This window comes from Eumetopias jubatus, unplaced genomic scaffold, assembly GCF_037043125.1.
Source record: "Eumetopias jubatus isolate StellerSeaLion01/CBP00866 unplaced genomic scaffold, mEumJub1_p1.0 scaffold_10, whole genome shotgun sequence".
NCBI lineage: Eukaryota > Metazoa > Chordata > Mammalia > Carnivora > Otariidae > Eumetopias > Eumetopias jubatus.
Window position 1 is genome coordinate 74,284,920 of NW_028274816.1, and position 20,891 is coordinate 74,305,810.

At 45.1% G+C, this 20,891-nt stretch overlaps 2 protein-coding genes across 7 annotated transcripts in view; one reads left to right on the forward strand and one right to left on the reverse strand.

Annotated features, from left to right (window-relative positions):
- ZNF18 (zinc finger protein 18) overlaps positions 1 to 17,965 on the forward strand; it is a 38,952-nt gene extending 20,987 nt beyond the window's left edge. For 5 of the 6 annotated variants that reach the window (XM_088027963.1, XM_088027964.1, XM_088027961.1 and 2 more), the window contains 5 exons: positions 845 to 1,034; positions 1,466 to 1,557; positions 11,101 to 11,185; positions 12,023 to 12,130; positions 16,701 to 17,965. In XM_088027963.1, the coding sequence (XP_087884089.1) occupies positions 845 to 1,034; positions 1,466 to 1,557; positions 11,101 to 11,185; positions 12,023 to 12,130; positions 16,701 to 17,479 (1,254 nt within the window). In that variant the 3' untranslated portion in view covers positions 17,480 to 17,965. The remainder of the gene's footprint in view (positions 1 to 844; positions 1,035 to 1,465; positions 1,558 to 11,100; positions 11,186 to 12,022; positions 12,131 to 16,700) is intronic. The other variant, XM_088027966.1, reaches the window with a different exon arrangement.
- A 2,320-nt stretch (positions 17,966 to 20,285) lies between these two features.
- DNAH9 (dynein axonemal heavy chain 9) overlaps positions 20,286 to 20,891 on the reverse strand; it is a 371,410-nt gene continuing 370,804 nt past the window's right edge. The window contains exon 69 of the mRNA XM_088027042.1: positions 20,286 to 20,549. Within this exon, the coding sequence (XP_087883168.1) occupies positions 20,322 to 20,549 (228 nt within the window). The 3' untranslated portion in view covers positions 20,286 to 20,321. The remainder of the gene's footprint in view (positions 20,550 to 20,891) is intronic.

Sequence of the window (20,891 nt, forward strand, 5' to 3'; positions counted from 1 at the left end):
AGAATGACTCCTAGGAGGAGACTTCCCTGGCGTCTCTGGGCGTGCCATCCTCCCAGCACTTCTTTGTGGCCACCAGCTCAGGAGCTCCCTGAACCCCATTGTTTAGTGGATTTTAGGGAGGTTTCGTTACTTAGGCACGATAATCATTGGCCATTGGTGACTGAACATCTCCAGCCCATCTCCCTTCCTCAGGGGTTGAGGGTTGGGGCTGCGAGTTTAGTCCTCTGGTCACCTGGTTGGTTCCTGTGGTGACCAGCCTCCATCCTGAAGCTACCTGGGGGCCCACCGAGCGTCACTTTCTTAGCATAAACTCAGATATGGTTGAAAGGAGCTCATGATGGCATATGCTCCTCACTCCTGTCATTTAGGCAGTTCCAAGGGTTTTAGGGACTCTGCCAGGAACCTGGGACAAAGACAAATACATATTTCTTACTATACTACATCAGTATATCCCCATATCTCCCTTAATTCTAAGGCTCTCTGACTCAACACTTTCTCGTCATTACAAATAGAAGATAAAGTCTCTTGTCCCATTCCATCTTTCTACTAAAGTCTTTGAGAAGTTATTCAAAAGATACCTGAGTTTTAATTGGTGGAGACTGTCCGGTAGAAACACATTATTAATGGCGTGTTCAGGGTCTCCTAGGCTTGATTTAGGCCTCAGCTTTTGGCCCCTCTCAGGATGTTTTCCTCACAGGTTCCTGCTGGTCTAGATAGAGAAGCTGGTTTTCCCTACTCCATGTCCCTAAGGACTGACTTATTATCTGTTATAGAGCGTTACCTTTGTGTCTTTCAGAACCCCTCAGTCTGGATCTTTCGGTAATTAGTAATATGTGGTCTCTAGATCAGCATCCAGGTTCTAGGACAGGAAATCTTGTCAGAGAAGATGGAATCTGCAAGTTGCCAAGTGGGGGAAGTAGAACGCCATATTGAAGTGGGGCCTCAGGAGCTGGGACTTCAGGACTCACCCTGCGGGCTGCTGGAGCCTCCGAGCCATCCAGTGAAAGAGGAGTCTGACATGGAGCAAGAATTAGGTGAGGGGCAGTTACTTGTGGTGTGTGGTGCTTTCTTGGGGAGTTTTGGGGATTGTGGTTAGAAGGCCTCAGAGTGAGTTGAAAATGATATGCTGCTCAGGTGAGGGTATCTCCAGAAAGTTTGGAAACAGGGTAGACCTACTGAATCCCTCTGATGTGGAGATTCAGTCTGTGAATCTCCTTTATCACTGGGCCAGACCATTTGAATGTTGGTTCTGAGGAAGGGGGAGGGAAGGAGGGGGAAAATACGGGGGAAGCTGTTTGGAAGGTTGTGGGGAGTTGGAGTTTGTTAGGGAGGTAAACACGAGTCTTGACATCATGGACAGTGGGACAGGCATCGGTTCTCATTTGGGACAGTTTTCATCCGTACCCTCCGGGGAGTGGTTTGCGACGACATCTAGAGTCTTCAGACTTTCTGTTCCTCCCTTCAGTGGTGGCTGCTACCCCGCCTCCTGGCCCACCAGAGGAAAGGCTCATCAGAGACCAGGACTTCGGAGCCTCCTTTCTCCAAGCAGCACCTCTGGTGAGCTGGCTTCCCTGCCTCTCTCACCCCAGAGCGGGGCTCGAGGGTGTCAGCTGGCAGTCAGGAGGATGGAAAGGGGACGCGTTCTCAGAAGCGGAGGAGAGAGGACCGCCTAGCAAGGACAACAAGAACAATACACATGGAATGAAACCTGAGTCTCGGCATTTCCCTCGAGGCTGAACGTTTAGTGGATAATGGAATCTGGGTCCTGGAAGAAGTGGCCCTCTTGTTTCTCCCTTTCCTGTTCCTTGGGCTATGCTGAGAAAAGGCTCTGTTTCATTTCCTGGTCTAGGCCTCGCCCGATAGGAGTCAGTCTGAGATTTTGAATGCTTCTAGCTAATGTGGGTCAGGTGGCCTCCCCCAACTTTACAGAGGCATAATGGACAAACAGCGAACTGACCATATTTCGAGTGTACAGTTTGGTAAGTTTTTGATACATACACACGTGTGTGAAACCATGACCACAATCAGGATGATAAACATACTTGTTACGCCCAAGGGTTTCCTTTTGCCCTTTTGTGATCCCTCCCTCCTGCCCCCTGTGCTCCCCCGATCCTGAGATCATGAGGCCCCCACTGAGCTGCCTTCTGTCACCATACGTTAGTTTGCATTTTCTAGAATTGTATATAAAATGGAATCCTGCCATCTGTACTCTTCCCTTTGTTTTTCTGCATGTAATATTGTTTTCTTGCTTCTTTGAATATTTTCTCAGTGGTTTTTAACCGTTGGACTATGATGGACCTGGGAGTCATTTTCTTCATGTTTTTGTGCTTGGGATTCTTTGGGATTCTTGGATCTGTGGGTTTATAGTTTCCAACAAATTCGGAAGAATTTTGGTCAGTATTTCTTCAACTGTTTTCTATCTCCCTTCTTTCTCCACTTCTTTGCAGACTTTGAGAATAAGACCCCCATGGGCTGTATACGATGATAATGTGCGGACATATGTTAGATCTCTTGAGGTTGTCCCAGAGATTATTGATGCTCTTCTCTCTCTTTTTTTAAAAAAAGTCTGTTTCATTTTGGATGGTTTCTGTTTATGTGTCTTCAGGTTCACTGATCTTCTCTTCCACAGTGTCTAATCCACGCTTAATCCCACCCAGTATAGTTTTCATCTCTAGAAATTTGAACTGGGGCTTTGTTATATTTTTCATGTCTACACTTAACATATTGGGTCTTTCCTACACTTTCTTGAACGTACAGGATGTGGCCATACCATCTGTGTTAATGTCCTTGTCTACTAATCTATCACCTCTGTCATTTCTGAGTCAGTTTGGATGGATCGATCTCATTTCGAGGTGTTTTCCTGCTACTTTGTGTGCCCAGCAACCTTTGTTTGATTGGACGTTGTGAATTTTACCTCAATGTTGGGTGCTGGGTATTTTGACATTCCTCTAAATGTTGTTGAGCTTTGCTCTGGCATGTGGTTGAGCTACTTGGACGTAGTTTGTGTTACGGCACCAGAGAAGTCTTTAGTCTGGGCTTGCTTTTCCCACTACTGAGGCACTACCCTTCCGTGTATTCCACCTGATGCTGCCTGATGTACAAGGTTTCTACTCTGGCTGGTGGAAAATAACTATTTCCAACACCATGTCAGCTCTATTTCCTCCGCTTCTTTTGGGGGATCTCTCCCAGACTTCGGGGGAACCCCTGTACGTCTCTGGAGCTCTCTCTGTTCGGCTCCCTACTCTGGTCTTCTGCCCTGCTAACTATAACTGCCTTCACCACCCCAAACTCTGAGCTCTTTCTGCCCGCACCTGGGGTGCTCTCTCCCGGGCCAGTGCAGGGCTCACCTAATTTGTTTCCTCACTTTCAGGGATCGCTGCTCTGCTCTGCCTAGCAGGTGATGTCTGTGAACCATTGTGTCATATATTTTGTTCTCTTTTTCAGTTGTTTCAGGTGGGAAGGTAAATCTGGTCTCTGTTACTCCATCTTGGCTGTGAACAAGTTTGGGAACAGGTTTATTTTGAATACGTAGTTAAATTAACAACTCAGAAAAGTTGTGCTTGGCTAAAAATAAAGTTTTTCTGGAACCTGTACGCCTTGATCAAAGCATTGTTTCAGACCTTTGGGGAACCCTTCTTGGGACTTGCCTCCCGAGGTACTTGGAGTGAAGGTCAAGGTAGGGAAGCCAGTAGGTGGTGCTTCCAGGTATGAGCCTCAGCTTCCCAGGCTCAGAGACGGAGAAACCAGAATGCCTCTGTAGTAAGGAAAAGTATCCGTATGAAAGATCTGTACAATTTCTGAACATATTTTAACCAATAGAATTAAGCATTAACTATACATAACATAACAACATTATTCATGACTTGTTTTGGATAGCTCAAAAGACTAAAAATGTTCAGCACCACTGTGTGTGTGTGTGTGTGTTTCCTTATACTGAGCAGGCAACTGATTAATAGCCACTCAGTCCAAACAAAAGTCACTCTTATCCAACCCCAGTATCCCTGCTCCAAACCCTGACAAAAACTATTTGCATCAGAAGGACCTTGATATTTAATGGATGCTTTGTGAAGTGAAGGAGATATTAAAAAAGATGGAATCACTCCCTCTGATCTCTTTTATAGGTTAGGAGCTTCGTGAATAATGCCAGAATAATGAAGTAGCATCCCTACACAGTGGTCCTTCATTGTTAGGAACTGTGACTGAGTTAGAGCCTCACGTAGATAGACTTGGGGATGCGTTTACTCACATTCCTGTTCGCAGCCTTCAGGAAAGGAACAGTGCGAAGCACTCTGCAAGTCAGCTGTGCAGTGTCTCATGGACCCACAAGGTGGTGCTGTCTCCATACAAAATCAAGATTACTTTTTTTTTTTTTTTTGGTGTGAAATGACTCATTTATTTCAGTGAATTATTAACCCAGAAGCCTAGCCACAATTATTCTAATCAGACTGTTCAAGCAACTCTGACCATTGAGGAAAGACCTAATCAATGAATTAAAATCACAAAACATGCTGCCCAGTGTCACCTTTATCACAGAATAATAAAACGTTGGGATCAGAAGGGCCTTCAGAAACAAATCACGAGAGACTCATAACTATAGAGCACAAACTGAGGGTTGGTAGAGGGAGTTGGGTGGGGGATGGGCCACGTGGGGGATGAGCACCAAGGAGGGCACTTGTTAGGAAGAGCGCTGGGTGCTGTGCACAAACGACGAACCACTGAACTCTACTCCTGAAACCGACATTGAACTGTATGTCAACTAACTAGAATTTTTTTTAATTTTTTTATTGTTGTTAATCACCATACATCATTAGTTTTTGATGTAGTGTTCCATGATTCACCGTCTGCGCACAACACCCAGTGCTCCACGCAGAACGTGCCCTCCTTAATACCCATCACCAGGCTAACCCATCCCCCCAACCCCCTCCCCTCTAGAAAGCTCAGTTTGTTTTTCAGAGTCCATCATCTCTCAGGGTTCGTCTCCCCCTCCGACTTAACTCCCCTTCATTCTTCCCCTCCTGCTATCTTCTTTTTTTTTCTTAACATAGATTGCATTATTTGTTTCAGAGATACTGATCTGTGATTCAACAGTCTTGCACAATTCACAGCGCTCACCATAGCACATACCCTCCCCAATGTCTGTCACCCAGCCACCCCATCCCTCCCACCCCCTACCACTCCAGCAACCCTCAGCTTGTTTCCTGAGATTAAGAATTCCTCATATCAGTGAGGTCATATGATACATGTCTTTCTCTGATTGACTTATTTCACTCAGCATAACACCCTCCAGTTCCATCCACGTCGTTTCACATGGCAAGATCTCATTCCTTTTGTTGGCTGCATAATATTCCATTGTGTATATATACCGCATCTTCTTTATCCATTCATCTGTCGATGGACATCTTGGCTCTTTCCACAGTTTGGCTATTGTGGACATTGCTGCTATAAACATCGGGGTGCACGTACCCCTTCGGATCCCTCCATTTGTATCTTTGGGGTAAATACCCAGTAGTGCAATTGCTGGATCGTAGGGTAGCTCTATTTTCAACTGTTTGAGGAACCTCCATACTGTTTTCCAGAGTGGCTGCACCAGCTTGCATTCCCACCAACAGTGGAGGAGGGTTCCCCTTTCTCCACATCCCCGCCAACATCTGTCGTTTCCTGACTTGTTAATTCTAGCCATTCTGACGGGTGTGAGGTGGTATCTCATTGAGGTTTTCATTTGGATTTCCCTGATGCCGAGCGATGTGGAGCACTTTTTCATGTGTCTGTTGGCCATTTGGATGTCTTCCTTGGAAAAATGTCTGTTCATGTCTTCTGCCCATTTCTTGATTGGATTATTTGTTCTTTGGGTGTTGAGTTTGGTAAGTTCTTTATAGATTTTGGATACTAGCCCTTTATCTGATATGTCATTTGCAAATATTTTCTCCCATTCTGTCGGTTGTGTTTTGGTTTTGTGGACTGTTTCTTTTGCTGTGCAAAAGCTTTTTATGTTGATGAAATCCCAATAGTTCATTTTTGCCCTTGCTTCCCTTGCCTTTGGCGATGTTTCTCGGAAGAAGTTGCTGCGGCTGAGGTCGAAGAGGTTGCTACCTGTGTTCTCCTTTAGGATTTTGATGGACTCCTGTCTCACGTTTAGGTCTTTCAACCATTTGGAGTCTATTTTTGTGTGTGGTGTAAGGAAATGGTCCAGTTTCATTCTTCTGCATGTGGCTGTCCAATTTTCCCAACACCATTTGTTGAAGAGACTGTCTTTTTTCCATTGGACATTCTTTCCTGCTTTGTCAAAGATAAGTTGACCATAGAGTTGAGGGTCCATTTCTGGGCTCTTGATTCTGTTCCATTGATCGATGTGTCTGTTTTTGTGCCAGTACCATACTGTCTTGATGATGACAGCTTTGTAATAGAGCTGGAAGTCCGGAATTGTGATGCCACCAGCATTGCTTTTCTTTTTCAATAGTCCTCTGGCTATTCGGGGTCTCTTCTGGTTCCATACAAATTTTAGGATTATTTGTTCCATTTCTTTGAAAAAAGTGGATGGTATTTTGATGGGGATTGCATTGAATGTGTAGATTGCTCTAGGTAGCATTGACATCTTCACAATATTGGTTCTCCAATCCATGAGCATGGAACGTTTTTCCATTTCTTTGTGTCTTCTTCAATTTCTTTCCTGAGTATTTTATAGTTTTCGGAGTACAGATCCTTTGCCTCCTTGGTTAAATTTATTCCTAGGTATCTTATGGTTTTGGGTGCAGTTGTAAATGGGATCGACTCCTTGATTTTTCTCTCTTCTGTCTTGTTGTTGGTGTATAGGAATGCCACTGATTTCTGTGCATTGATTTTATATCCTGCTACTTGACTGAATTCCTGTATGAGTTCTCGCAGTTTTGGGGTGGAGTCTTTTGGGTTTTCCACATACAGTATCCTATCATCTGCAAAGAGTGAGAGTTTGACTTCCTCTTTGCCGATTTGGATGCCTTTGATTTCTTTTTGTTGTCTGATTGCTGTGGCTAGGACTTCTAATACTATGTTGAATAGCAGTGGCGAGAGTGGACATCCCTGCCGCGTTCCTGACCTTAGGGGAAAAGCTCTCAGCTTTTCCCCATTGAGAATGATATTCGCTGTAGGTTTTTCATAGATGGCTTTTATGATATTGAGATATGTACCCTCTATCCCTATACTCTGAAGAGTTTTGATCAAGAAAAGATGCTGTACTTTGTCAAATGCTTTTTCTGCATCTATTGAGAGGATCATATGATTCTTGTTCTTTCTTTTGTTAATGTATTGTATCACGTTGATTGATTTGCGGATGTTGAACCAGCCTTGCAGCCCAGGGTTAAATCCCACTTGATCATGGTGAATAATCCTTTTAATGTACTGTTGGACTCTATTGGCTAGTATTTTGGTGAGAATTTTTGCATCCATGTTCATCAAGGATATTGGTCTGTAATTCTCCTTTTTGATGGGGTCTTTGTCTGGTTTTGGGATCAAGGTAATGGTGACCTCATAAAATGAGTTTGGAAGTTTTCCTTCCATGTCTATTTTTTGGAACAGTTTCAGGGTAATAGGTATTAATTCTTCTTTAAATGTTTGATAGAATTCCCCTGGGAAGCCATCTGGCCCTGGGCTTTTGTTTGTTGGGAGATTTTTGATGACTGCTTCAATTTCCTTAGTGGTTATAGGTCTGTTCAGGTTTTCTGTTTCTTCCTGGTTCAATTTTGGTAGTTGATACATCTCTAGGAATGCCCCCATTTCTTCCAGGTTATCTAATTTGCTGGCATAGAGTTGCTCATAATATGTTCTTATAATTGTTTGTATTTCTTTGGTGTTGGTGGTGATCTCTCCTCTTTCATTCATGATTTTGTTGATTTGGGTCATTTCTCTTTTCTTTTTGATCAGTCTGGCCAGGGGTTTATCAATCTTGTTAATTCTTTCAAAGAACCAGCTCCTAGTTTCGTTGATCTGTTCTACTGTTCTTTTGGTTTCTAGTTCATTGATTTCTGCTCTGATCTTTATGATTTCTCTTCTCCTGCTGGGTTTAGGCTTTATTTGCTGTTCTTTCTCCAGCTCCTTTAGGTGTAGGGTTAGGTTGTGTATTTGAGACCTTTCTTGTTTCTTGAGAAAGGCTTGTATTGCTATATACTTTCCTCTCAGGACTGCCTTTGCTGTATCCCAAAGATTTTGAACAGTTGTGTTTTCATTTTCATTGGTTTCCATGAATTTTTTAATTCTTCTTTAATTTCCTGGTTGACCCATTCATTCCTTAGTAGGGTGATCTTTAGCCTCCATGTATTTGAGTTCTTTCCGACCTTCCTCTTGTGATTGAGTTCTAGTTTCAAAGCACTGTGGTCTGAAAATATGCAAGGAATAATCCCAATCTTTTGGTACCGGTTGAGACCTGATTTGTGACCTAGGATGTGATCAATTCTGGAGAATGTTCCATGGGCACTAGAGAAGAATATGTATTCCGTTGAAGTTTACTTTTTTATCAGAGTCCGTAGTTCTGTCCTTCTGGAATAGGAATTGAGATTTTTTTTCTCCTCTTATAAAAATGAGGAGAAGGCAAGATGGGTGCAGTTGTGTCTTGCCTGTAGAGTGAGGGCTTTATTCACACATCCCTAGCTTCTTGGCAGTTCCCTGATTGAGTGTGTGGCTTCATGTGGAGGTATGCTGTTTAGAGCCCTCCTGAAGCATCTTTTCTGAGTTTAGAATGAGCTGATTATGGACCTTGGGGATTTTGGTGGCCACACTCTCTGTTGACTTATACTGTCTTTTGGCGCTTCCATTGTGGTGCCCATGGAACCGGCTGTGTGTCCAGCAGGCCGGGCAGCCGAGCAGTCATTCCTGTGCTCGACATGCCCATTACTCTCTCTGGGACTGCTGGAGCAAGGGTCTGTGTCTTCTGATTGAAAAGACTGAGGGGTCCCGTATTTAGCAAACTGGTTATTTGCTCAAACTGGTTATTTTCAGGAGGTTGTTAAGGTAGCTTCACTCACAGATTAACAAAATAAGCTTATAACTCTGAATTCCTTTAACAATCAAAAATTCTAAATTAAAATTCAAATTAAAAATATGGTTATAGAGATGCCTGGATGGCTCCGTCGGTTAAGCATCTGCCTTTGGCTCAGGTCATGATCTCGGGGTCTTGGGATCGAGTCCCATGTCGGGCTCCTTGCTGAATGTGGAGCCTGCATCTCCTTCTGCCTGCCGCTCCCCCTGCTTGTGCTCTCTCTCTCTCTCTCTGACAAGTAAATAAATAAAAATCTTTAAAAAATGTCATATTTAATACTTAAGTATATGGTAAAATATATTTAAGTCACTTTTCGCTTTTTTTAAAAGATTTTATTTATTTTAGAGTGGGGGAGCTAGAGCCTGAGCAGGGGGAGGAGCAGAAAGGGAAAGACTCTCAAGCAGAGCCCCACACGGGGCCGATCTGGGACGCTGAGATCATGACCTGAGCTGAAATCAGGTGTCGGACACTTAACTGAGTCACCCAGACACCCCCACTTTTCACATTTTTTCCTAAGAAGAAATCCAGACCGTCTTCTGCTTTTTAAAATTTTTGCTTAGTATCTGCTCGTTGCAGACTTTTGGTGTCTTCATTCTTTTTCAGGTCTTCCGCTTCCCTTTGGTGTGCTGTGGGGCACACTTGATTTAGGACCGAGAATGCCTTCCCTGGGTGTACCTGTGTCGTAGGACAGTCTCGTTTTCTTATTCGTCCTCCTTAGTTTTGCTCCCCGTAGCGAGCTATTCATGATAATAATGGATGGCTCTCGGCTTTGAGGTTCCGGAAGGTGCACAGAACGCCTTAATTCTCTCTGCAAACCCCTGGTGGGGCGTCTGGGAGGCCGAGCATCCCGTCGACCACTTGTAAGATAATAACAGTAATAAACGTAACCCTTCCTGAGGAGTTATTTGCCGAGGGCTTTGTTTCTGCTGGACCGCATATATCGAATGCCTGCTCTGTGCTGGGCATCGTTGTGGGGACTGAGAACGTGCAGTGGAGGGTCCTTTTCTCATGTAGCTCACATGCTAGTAGGGGCAGCTCTTAGAGACTTGTGCGTATGCGCGTGTGTACACACGTACGTACACGTAAATGTTTGATAAACTGATGAATGCTACGAATGAAGACTACAACATGCTGTGAAAACAAGTGACGCATTATTTGTTAGCTTTTGAGTTTCCTACTCTAATCAAGTGAGGACGGAGACTCACAGCTTATATAACTTAAGATCACACAGGTGGCAGTGGCAGATCTGGGACTCGAAACCTGTGTGTCGGTCTCCAAGGGCTGTGATATTTATGAGTCGTGCCATTGTACAGACTGAGTCTCTAACAGTCAGCTCCTTGGTGGGAAGATTGGAATTTGAATTCACAGGAGACTCCAGTTAGGTAGCGTTCCCAGTTTTGAGTCTCTAGTCTCCAGTTTCCTAGGAAAAGAAGGGCTTGTTTTGGGGGATAATTGAGGCGCACCTGGCTCCAGCGAATCCATCGATTTTCCACTAAGTGGGAGGAAAACTGGTCTAATGTTAGACCTTAAACTCAGAACTGTTGGGGGCTTTCCAAGTGTGCACGGAAGCAGCCTCTGTCTCTGCTCTGAATCCACTGATCCGTGTCAGGGAGACAACGCAGTTGACTTCCTCTTGGGCTCTTGCCACCTTTTTGCTGATTTGTGCTTGCGTTTCCAACTCCTTCCCTTTTAATTTCTTTTCCCTCTTGAATTTCCAGATTTTAATGAAATATTGGGACTATCAGGCTCCTACCGTTCAAAGACCTCTATTATAAGCACTGAGTTAAAAAAAGAAAAACAGTAACGGACAGTGTAGAAAAGGCCTCTGCCTTCTCTCTGTGTCCTTCACTCTTAAATATGTGCAGCTGGAAAAAAAAAATCCAGAACTTTAAAACCTGAATGTTTTTTAACCAGGGCAGGAGATAGTGAAGTGGAGACTGTGGTTTTCCCCTTTGGCCTCTTCTGGTGAGCCACCTCTCGTGATTCCTTAGATCTTTGGGTGGCCAGGCCGCTAGGGCACGTTCCTGTTTTCCTCTAGGTGGGGAAGGCTGGTTCACAGACCCGCAGTGGTGTCATGGCATTGTGTTTTCCAGGAGCAGTGGAGGCACCTGGATTCCACTCAGAAGGAGCAGTACTGGGATCTCATGCTGGAGACCTACGGGAAAATGGTCTCAGGAGGTGAGGGCGTGCGCTAGTCTGACGGGAGGAGGCATTAAACATTTCCCGTGTCCTGTTAGAGACAGCTGCTCCACATGACGTCCCCTGGGTCAGGGAGGGCATGAGGGGCACGGCTGGGGACTGGAGATAGCATTTTAGTGAGAGCTTCCTTGTACTGGAAGGATTCCGTGTGCCTGGAACTGTCATGGCTGCATTCCATGTAGTCACTCCCTAAATCTGCGGGATAGGTGAGGGTCTTCCCGTGTTGGAGATGACCAAGGTGAGTGTCAAATCCAGCCATGTGCTCACTGTTACGTAGGTCGTAAGTGCTGAGTTAGGATAGAACTCAGTGTGGCTGACTGAGTCCACGCTCCGTGTCACTAAACCACAGTGTCCCAACCAGCCGTTGGTGGGGCCCAATCATGAGCTTTGCACCTGCCAGGTGGTATGGAACCTCCCTTCTGGTCACCCGTCCAGACTCTTTTTTGTGACCTTCACTATGTATCTTAGTCATCTTGTGAGTTACCGCGGTCTTGGAAGCTCCCAATAGCCTAAGATAAGTTGCCTTTTTTTTTTTGTTAAAGATTTTATTTATTTATTTGAGAGGGGGAGAGAGAGAGCACACGAGCAAGGGGAGAAGCAGACTCCCCGTTGAGCAGGGAGCCCCATGCGGGGCTGGATCCCAGAACCCCGAGATCGTGACCTGAGCTGAAGCAGACACTTAACTGACTGAGCCGCCCAGGCGCCCCAGATCCTTCATAGTTCCCTTTTACAGTCAGATTGTACCTTTGAAGGACACAGCTTGGTCCCCAGTTCTCCCCATTCATCTAGGCTTCCTGTTATCTCTCTGCGTGCCAGGTATTTCCAGTTCCAAGTCTGATCTGACTAATTCAACAGAATATGGGGAAGAGCTGGTGGGACTGCACCTTCCTGTCGGCGAGAAGATCCCAAGACCCACCTGCATAGGTGAGTGATCTTTCACTGGGCCTGAGCCATTTCTGACCTCCTGTCATTAAGTTGGAAGTGGTGGGGGAGGTACTAGGACCTGCTGTCTGACCTTGTCTGTGAGGGGCCATGATCTGGTCGGTCCAGTGGGAGCGCTGACATGGGGTCTCCCCATCTCTGGTGCGGGGCTGTCGACGCATACATATGTCCTCAGGGAACAGAGGCCACACATTGGACCTGCTGCCTTCGGTCTTGTCTGCCGCGACAGCTTGCTTTCTCAGAGAGAGTGAAGATCAGGGCAGATGGACACCGATACAGATATGAGTCGAATTCCACTACAGAAAGCTGGCACAACCGCAGTTACTGCCCTTCCTGGCTCTTTCGTTTTTCTTCTTTCTTTCTTTATTCTGGTCTAGCGAAATGAGAACTAATGAAGACAAAGAAACGGAAAAACATGTTCGATCTCTGAGCCACCTAACTTTCACTGAACAGCAACGACAAACACTTCCTATAAGTCATGTATTTTAAGGCTGGAGAGGAGGAGCTATGTGACCTTGTTCTGTTGTAGTGCAGCAGTCACCCTTTGTTCGCTGCACTCTGTTGAAAACATTGCAGTCACGTAACACCTACCTGTCATGCTTACCTCCACAGCCCCCCCTTCTCTGTAGACAGAAGACCCCAGAGCTGTGAAGGAAGAAAAGGGCCAGGGATGACAGTTGCATGACAAGTCATTCTTTCTCCCCAGTGGGATCGAATGAATTATTTTCCTTTGCTAATATAGTACAGAGACCACAAGCATCGAATGAAACATAGGGTTTTAATTCCAGCCGATACATTTATCATAAGACTATTTCACAAGGATTCCTTTGGAGCAGTATTTTTCAAACTGGGTTGCATGACGAGTCAGTGTATTGTGAAATCATCTTCTAGGTTGCAGCCAGCATTTAAAAAATTGCAGTGATAAGACCGAATAGAGAATACCAGAATGCAGGTAGAAAATCTCAAATGTCAGGGTAGGTAGCATTTCAGGAAATTTTTGTTATAAATATGTGTGTGTGTTCTGTATTTCAGTATGAACATACTTCTTACTGTAGGTGGCAGACAAAAGTTTGAAAACGCTGCTTTACAGGTTGTTGCAGTAGGGTTTTTGTTTTAATAGCTTCAGGTTCCCAGCAAAGTTGAGTGGAAGGGACAGAGATTTCCCATATGCTCCCTGGCAGAGGGATTTTATATGTGACATATATGATGATAGATTTGTGATACATAGCTCATGTATCCCCACTCATTCTTTTTTTTTTCCTTCTCTCCCTCCTCCTTCAACCCACCTGCTGACATGGTCCCCTTAGATCTTAACCTTGAAAGAGACTGCTGAGCATCTATAAAGCTAGCCTGCCTTAACTGGGCAAAGAAATGCCATTGTCGGTTCCTGAAAGAGAGGCTCTGTAGGAAGAGAGGCCAGGGAGGTAGACATGTGCAGGGTGGACTGGAAGGTATGCTGGAGGAACCCTGTGGAAAGTCGATGCCAGAGCCAGGGGTGCAGGGACGGGCACAGACTAGTGTGGGAACAAGTAATAGGACCAGAAAGGGCTGGTCCTGTCTCAAAGATGCAGCAGTTAGCCAGTCTGCCAGGTCTGGACTCACACCAATGGGGCAGAAGTCTCGGAAGAGAGCATGTATGCTGTTTGACCATATGGAAGAATCGTTCCTAGTTAAAGCAGGCCAGCAGGGGAGTAAACCTCAGGAAGCCATGTACTCACCTCTGATCAAAATCCCAAGGGATTTGCCCCCCCACCCCCCCAAAAATAAGGAAAATGAATCTTCAGTAGTTATCTGGGAGAATACTGCAAGAATATGAAAGAGTCTTGGAAGAAGAATGTTTCATCAACATTAGATCTATAAATATTAAGAGTCTGTCATTTTAGTCTGGCTGGTTCAGTCAGTGGTGCTTGTGACCCAGTCTTGGGGTCATGAGTTCAAGCCCCACGTTGGGCGTGGAGCCTACTTTAAAAAAAAAAAAAAAAGGAATCTGTCATTTTAGAAAGGTGAAGTCATGATGGGATACTGATATAAAAATAGCCTCACAGACTGATGGAACAGAAAAGGGAACCTCAGAAGAGACACTGGTCTGTATGAGGATTTAGCGTGTGGCGGGGGAAGAGGGAGTGCAGATCCATGGGAGGAGGGGTTCTTCATGAATTGGCTTAAATTTGATGAAAAAGATATAAATATGAAAATAATAAGGAAAGATGTGGGTGAATATTTGACTCACGTCTGGGGTGGGGAAGATTTTATCAGTATAAAAGCTACGGAAGAAAACTGTTAAAGGAAAAGATTGGTAGAGTTGAGTATATTTAAAAATAAAAGACCCCCACAACTTACACATATACATAAATAACTCCAAACATGAAGAACCCCAAACAACATTGAGGTAACTAAATTGGTGAAAAACATTGTTCATTAACCTGACAGATTAATGATTATTTTTCTTAATATGGAGAGAGTTAATGCAGGTTAATAAGAAAAAATGACTTTTCCAATAAAAACATGGACAGCAGTCTTAGGAAAAATAGCTCATAAATGTGAAAAAAGTCATCCTTTATTAACTAAGGAATTAAAATTTATAATAATGAAAAACATTTCACCGCTCTCAGTGGCCAATATTTTAGAAATATTCAGTATTTAAGTATCGAACACTCCCCTTCGCTTAGCCCAGCTAAGCAGGAGGGCGTAGTCTTTCTGGAGATGGATTTGCCAGTCAGTGTCAGGAGCCTCAGAAAGAGCGTCATGTCTGTTGACAGGGTAGTAACACTTCAAGGAACCTAAAGTAGTCAGAAATGTGGGCAAAAATGGAGGAAGAAAAATCGCAGCATTATTTACAGCAGCCAAACTACAACAAACAACTTCGATTTCCACAGTGGAGAATTCAGTAAGTCATGTGCTTAGTATTATGTGTTTATGGTGATGTCTCCATGATGGACTTTTATTCAGCTTTTAAAATGATATTTATAAAGGCTTCTTTAAAGACAAGAGAAAAGTACCTTTGTCATTTGAGAGGAATATGTTCTAAGACTCTGTGGATTAACGAGTCAGGTCTAAGTTGTTAGCAGATTCCTGGGTCTCTAACAGATAATTTGAAGACACTAATACAGGAAAGAGAAAGGATCTAACCCTAACCCGAATTTATAAAAGTTGGACACAAATTCTGCCACCAAAATAAAAGCTTTTACTCTATGTATCATTTAGTGGTAATAACCAGAAACTTAGGAGAAAAACAAAATCTTTTTAAAGATTTTTATTTATTTGAGAGAGAGAGCGAGAGCATAGAGGGAGAGGGAGAGGGAGAAGCAGACTCCCAGCTGAGCAAAGAGCCCCTTGTGGAGTTCAAACCCAGAACCCTGAAACGCTTACCGACTGAGCCACCCAGGCGCCCGGAGAAAAACAAAATTTTAACTGTTAATCCGAGTTAGTAAAACACAGGGAATGCTGCATTCAGGCACAGACTGAGGGATCCACTTCTGTGCCACAGCTTCACTGTGCATTAAAGCCACGCAGTAAAGTGACACATTAATGCATTTCATGAAGTTTTAGGTGACTCGTGAATGGGAGCATCCATGTGAAATTGGTAAATACCGCCATTTACAATTTAAGTGCCACAAAGCCAGGTATGGACCTGTGTATGCAATATGATATCAATTATGTAAAAAAAGAAAGAAAAGCATGCACATACATACATAACTATATATGTAAACTATGCATATGTCTAGGTTAAACAAACACCGGAAGGAAATGTATAATCATGGTTGCTACCTCTGGGTAGTATGACTGAGGTTGGTTTGGTTTTCTTCTGTTTTTCTCTCCAAATTGTTTTTAATGATCAGACTTATGTTTTATGTAGAACCAGATAAAAACGAATCCTTTTTCAAAGTAACACCCTTATATAATACCCTTGTTTTTCCCGGGCCTTAAGAAATGCATGCTGCTCGGGCGCCTGAGTGGCTCAGTTGGTTAAGCGACTGCCTTCGGCTCAGGTCATGATCCTGGAGTCCTGGGATTGAGTCCCGCATCGGGCTCCCTGCTCAGCGGGGAGTCTGCTTCTCCCTCTGACCCTCTCCCCTCTCATGCTCTCTCTCTATCTCATTCTCTCTCTCAAATAAATAAATAAAATCTTTAAAAAAAAAAAAAGAAATGCATGCTGCTCGTGGTAGCCTGGCTGGCTCGGTCGGTGGAGTGTGCGACTCTTGATCTCGGAGTTTTAGGTTCAAGTCCCATGTCGGGTGTGGAGATGACTTAAAAATAAAATCTTAAAAAAAGGAAATGAACGCGGCTCATTTACGGGGGCAGGGGCAGTCGGCAGGGCCCTCTGCGCGCTCCCTCTGCTGTGAGACGTTCTCCTCGGCCCCAGAGCTGGATCACTTAGCCTGGACCCCGGCCATGAGTGCCAGGCGCTTAGGCTGGATGATATTATCCTTCCTCACTCACTGATGCTCCCTTGACAAGAAGAATTAATGTTTCATGATGACCCTTTTTTCTTCATACCAGTTAGAAAACAGGGCATCCCATTGATTGATTTCAAATCTTTTTCTTCTTCCAGGAGACAGGCAGGAGAATGACAAAGAGAACGTGAATTTGGAAAATTGTAGAGGCCAGGAAGCTTCTGATGTCTCCTGTCAAGCATCAGGTGAGGCTCCTTCTCAGGCTTCCTTGGGTGGCCTCGTCAGTGAGGATGAACCAAGATGCTTTGGAGAAGGGGACAGTCTCCCCGAGGCTCTGGAAAACCTTCAGGGTGAGGGGCCAGCGAGCCAGCTTTCGCCCCACGGAAGGAATTCTGGGAAACAGCACTTGGCTAATCCCCATCCGGAAGAACTGTCCCTGCTGTGGCTGGAGGAGAAGAGAGAGGCCTCTCCAAAAGGGCAGCCGAGAGCCCCCATGGCCCAGAAGCTCCCCACCTGCAGGGAGTGTGGGAAAACCTTTTATAGGAATTCTCAGCTGGTTTTCCACCAAAGAACTCACACCGGAGAGACGTACTTTCAGTGCCCCACCTGCAAAAAAGCCTTTCTACGGAGTTCAGACTTTGTGAAGCATCAGAGGATCCACACGGGAGAGAAGCCTTGTAAATGTGATTACTGTGGGAAAGGCTTTAGCGACTTCTCAGGATTGCGTCACCATGAGAAGATCCACACGGGAGAGAAACCCTATAAATGTCCCATCTGTGAGAAAAGTTTTATTCAGAGATCCAACTTTAATCGACATCAGAGAGTTCACACAGGAGAGAAACCTTACAAGTGTTCCCGCTGCGGGAAGAGTTTCAGCTGGAGCTCGAGCCTTGATAAACATCAAAGATCCCATTTAGGAAAGAAGCCCTTTCAGTAGTCAGGCTCTCTTAGCCCAGTTCTGGCTCTGGTCCTTTTAAAAATACTTCGTTCCATCTGGAGAAACTGCAGCTCTTAAAGACCAGCCCTGTTCTCTCTTCTTTTATCATCATGGATGAGAGAGGAGAGTTACCTGAACACGGCTTTGGATTGGGAGGACATGGTGGCCTCTGGGTTGGATTTTGCCTTGGTTTATTTTCTTGCTTCTGTGTCAGGAGAAGGAATAGTCTTCATCTTTCAGCTCATTTCTTGTTTTGGAGATCCTGTTTTATAAGTGCTGTCTGGGGAGAGTTTAACTGGATGAGCCGCAGTTGCTGCTCGTGGGAAGAACCTCAGGTCAGCTCTTTAGGTTGGGGGTCCTAGAGCAGATCTCCTGTTACAGAAGGGGCAGCGGAGAGGGCCAGGGAGCTCCCGTGTGTTCTCTGTCACACAGGTACAAAAAATTAACTTCAGGTGTCCCTCGTTTTAAATAAACTTCTTAACGTCACTCTCTGCCTTGTGTCTCTAGTGTCGACTGTGTTTTAACTGTAACTCAAAGTGCATTTTCTCATAGAAGACCCTAAATGGTGGTTGAGCTCCTGATCATCCCGTACAAACTTACCAAGTTTATCAGTCAGCTGAAGAGTAATAGGAAATCACTAACCTGGTGTCCAGGTGTGAGAACTCGGTTAGTGCTGGGCATTCTTTCTCTCAGGTAAGTGTGTCATCCCTGGTGTCCTTCTGAGCTCACCTCCCACTTGCTCAGCTGCCGCAACCTGCCCCTCTTTCTCCTGGCTGTCAGTTTTCCAAAATGTTGTGTGCTTAAAAATGATTTTTTTCTTTTTTCTTTAAGTGGGCTCCATGCCCAGCGTGGAGCACAGCGTGGGGCTTGAACTCACGGCCCTGAGATCGAAACCTAGGCTGAGATCAAGAGTCGGGCGCTTAACCGACTGAGCCACCCAGGCGCCCCTAAAATGATCTTCATTATCTCATTTGGTCAGTAGGTATTAGGAATAAGTCAGTAGTAGTGATCTACTTTGAGTTCTGTGTGGAGGTGTGACCCAAATATCTAACCAGCACACTTGTCCTTTCTTCCAAATCACATGCCCCAAAGTGTCCTGCTCTCAGAGAGTGAGACTTCCGTCTTCCTTCCGTGTTGATCCTCCTCTTGCCTGCTCTTGTTTTATTGTTGCTGAGGACCAGGAAGGATGAGGCTCCTGAGGAGGGCAGAGCTGTCCCTCTGCAAACAGATTAATCTGGAGGCACGAAACTAGGTTGTCGGCAAACCATGGCAAGTATGTTACAGGTTGATGAAGAGAGACAAAACTCCAGTTGGAATTCCTGGATTCCAGAGGAATTTATTAACTCCCTTACGGCATGGAGGTGAGGAGTAAGGCCCCTCATTAGGGGGTGCAGGAACCACAGGGCAGAAAGCAGGAAAATCATGGAGGAAGTAGCATTTGATTTTGTATTCGGTACAGCAGAGATTTGTAGGGTGTTGGGATTTTATTTATTTATTTATTTGACAGAGCACAAGCAGGGGGTGGTGGCAGAGGGAGAGGGAGAAGCAGACTCCCTGCTGAGCAGGGAGCCGGACTTGGGACTCCATCCCAGGACCCTGGGATCACAACCTGAGCCGATGGCAGACACTTAACTGACTGAGCCACCCAGGCGTCCCGGGATTTTATGTTTTAGATCAGCAGTTCTGCAGGTGTGTTCCCTGGACTGGCAACATTGGAAGTCTGTTAGATTTACTGAATCATAAATTCTGAAGGGTGGGGCCCAGCAGTCTTTGTTTTAGCCAACCCCTCAGGGGGACTCTGATGCCTGCTCAAGTTTTAGGGCCACTGTTCTAAATCATAATTCATTAAGGGTATGTAGGATTAAGGGTTCTAGAAGGAATACTGGGCCCTCCTGGACTCTTCTTAGCATACAGGCCTCCCTATAAGAGCTCTTTAGAATTCTGGAACTCTTTGGGCTTCCAGTGAAAATCTGTTCCGCAGAGAAAAACCTAGAAAACTGTTAGGTTCAAAAGCTTTAGGTGAAGAGTTTCTCCATAGGTCCCTCTGAAATGATCTGAAGGATGAGAGAGATACAAGGAAACAACCTACCTCATTCACAGTTGTGTTCTCAGCGGACCGAAGGTGTTGGACAAATTGAAGGCATGTGTGAATTAACGAAGGATAAATATCATATGTATACTTCCCTTATCCTCTAGAGCAGTGATCAGCAAAATATGGCCCACCATCTGTTTTTGCAAATACAGTTTTATTGGAGCCCAGCCACACCCAGTTATGTATGTGCTGTGGCCACTTTGGGTCACTGCAACAGAGACAAATGCCCTGCAAAGCCTAAACTGTTTACTGTCTGGCCCTTGACAGAAAAAGTTGGGTGATCCCTAATCTAGAGTACTGTTTCTCAAACTGTGATGTGTGTACGTATCACTTGGGGAGCTTGTCAAAATGCAGCCTCGGGGGTGAAGCTGAAGTGTCTAGTCCACAGAGTAGCCGGGAGCTAGAGCACTGATTTCAGTGCCGCACACCAACATCGGGGCTCAAGGCTCTGTGGTTCGTTTCTCTTGGTCACTTCAGGATCATGTATGACTCTGCCGCTCTCAAAGCTGGGGCCAGACACACTTAAAGAATCAATCACTTTATTAGGAAAGGTGCAGTGTTTTGAAATGCTTCTCCCCTAGTTCCTGGGTCTGGACTCCTCCGGCTCGGCCTTCTCTCCAGGTTCCCTACAAGAATTCTACAGAATTGTGAGTATGTGTGATTCCTTATCTCTACGTCTCCGTCTCCCCTCGCCCACTTGTCTGGGCAGCCTCCAGCCCCGCCTTGTTTTCTTAGTGGTTGTGCAGGCAGCTAAGTCTGGAGAAGCAAAGCGACTCCAGCTAGAACCCACTTAGATGGCTTCTCCTTAGTCTTCAGGTTGAAAGTCCACACGTAGGTGGGTCCCCGCTGACGAGTCCTGTACACAGGACAAGGACAGATGCTGTGGCGGTCCTGCTTATCTGCAGGAATGGCCCTGATGAACATCACAGGCATGGGGGGTGTCAGATCCTTCAGCGTTGCCTCTGTGATGATCCCAGCCTGAGGACAAGAACAGGAAAAGAGCCAGCTTAGATGAGATCCAGAGCCTGGCCAGCCAGCCTTCTGTCCACAGACCCAGTAGCTGAGAGCCTGGGAAGGCCTGCCTTTCAGGTTCACTCAGCAACCCACGTTGGAATGCATCTGAGATGCGGAAAACATTATTTCTACTGTTTTCCAGCCTAAATCACTTTTTGAAGGAGAGTTCTAGAAGTTGTTACGTGCCATATACAAATTAATCCCTTTGAAACTTGAGTCTCTTTGTATTTTTTCACGCATTCATTTCATAAGCATGTCAGAGGCAACTGTTTGCTGGGTGGTCCTGCTAGGTGCTAGGGATTTAAG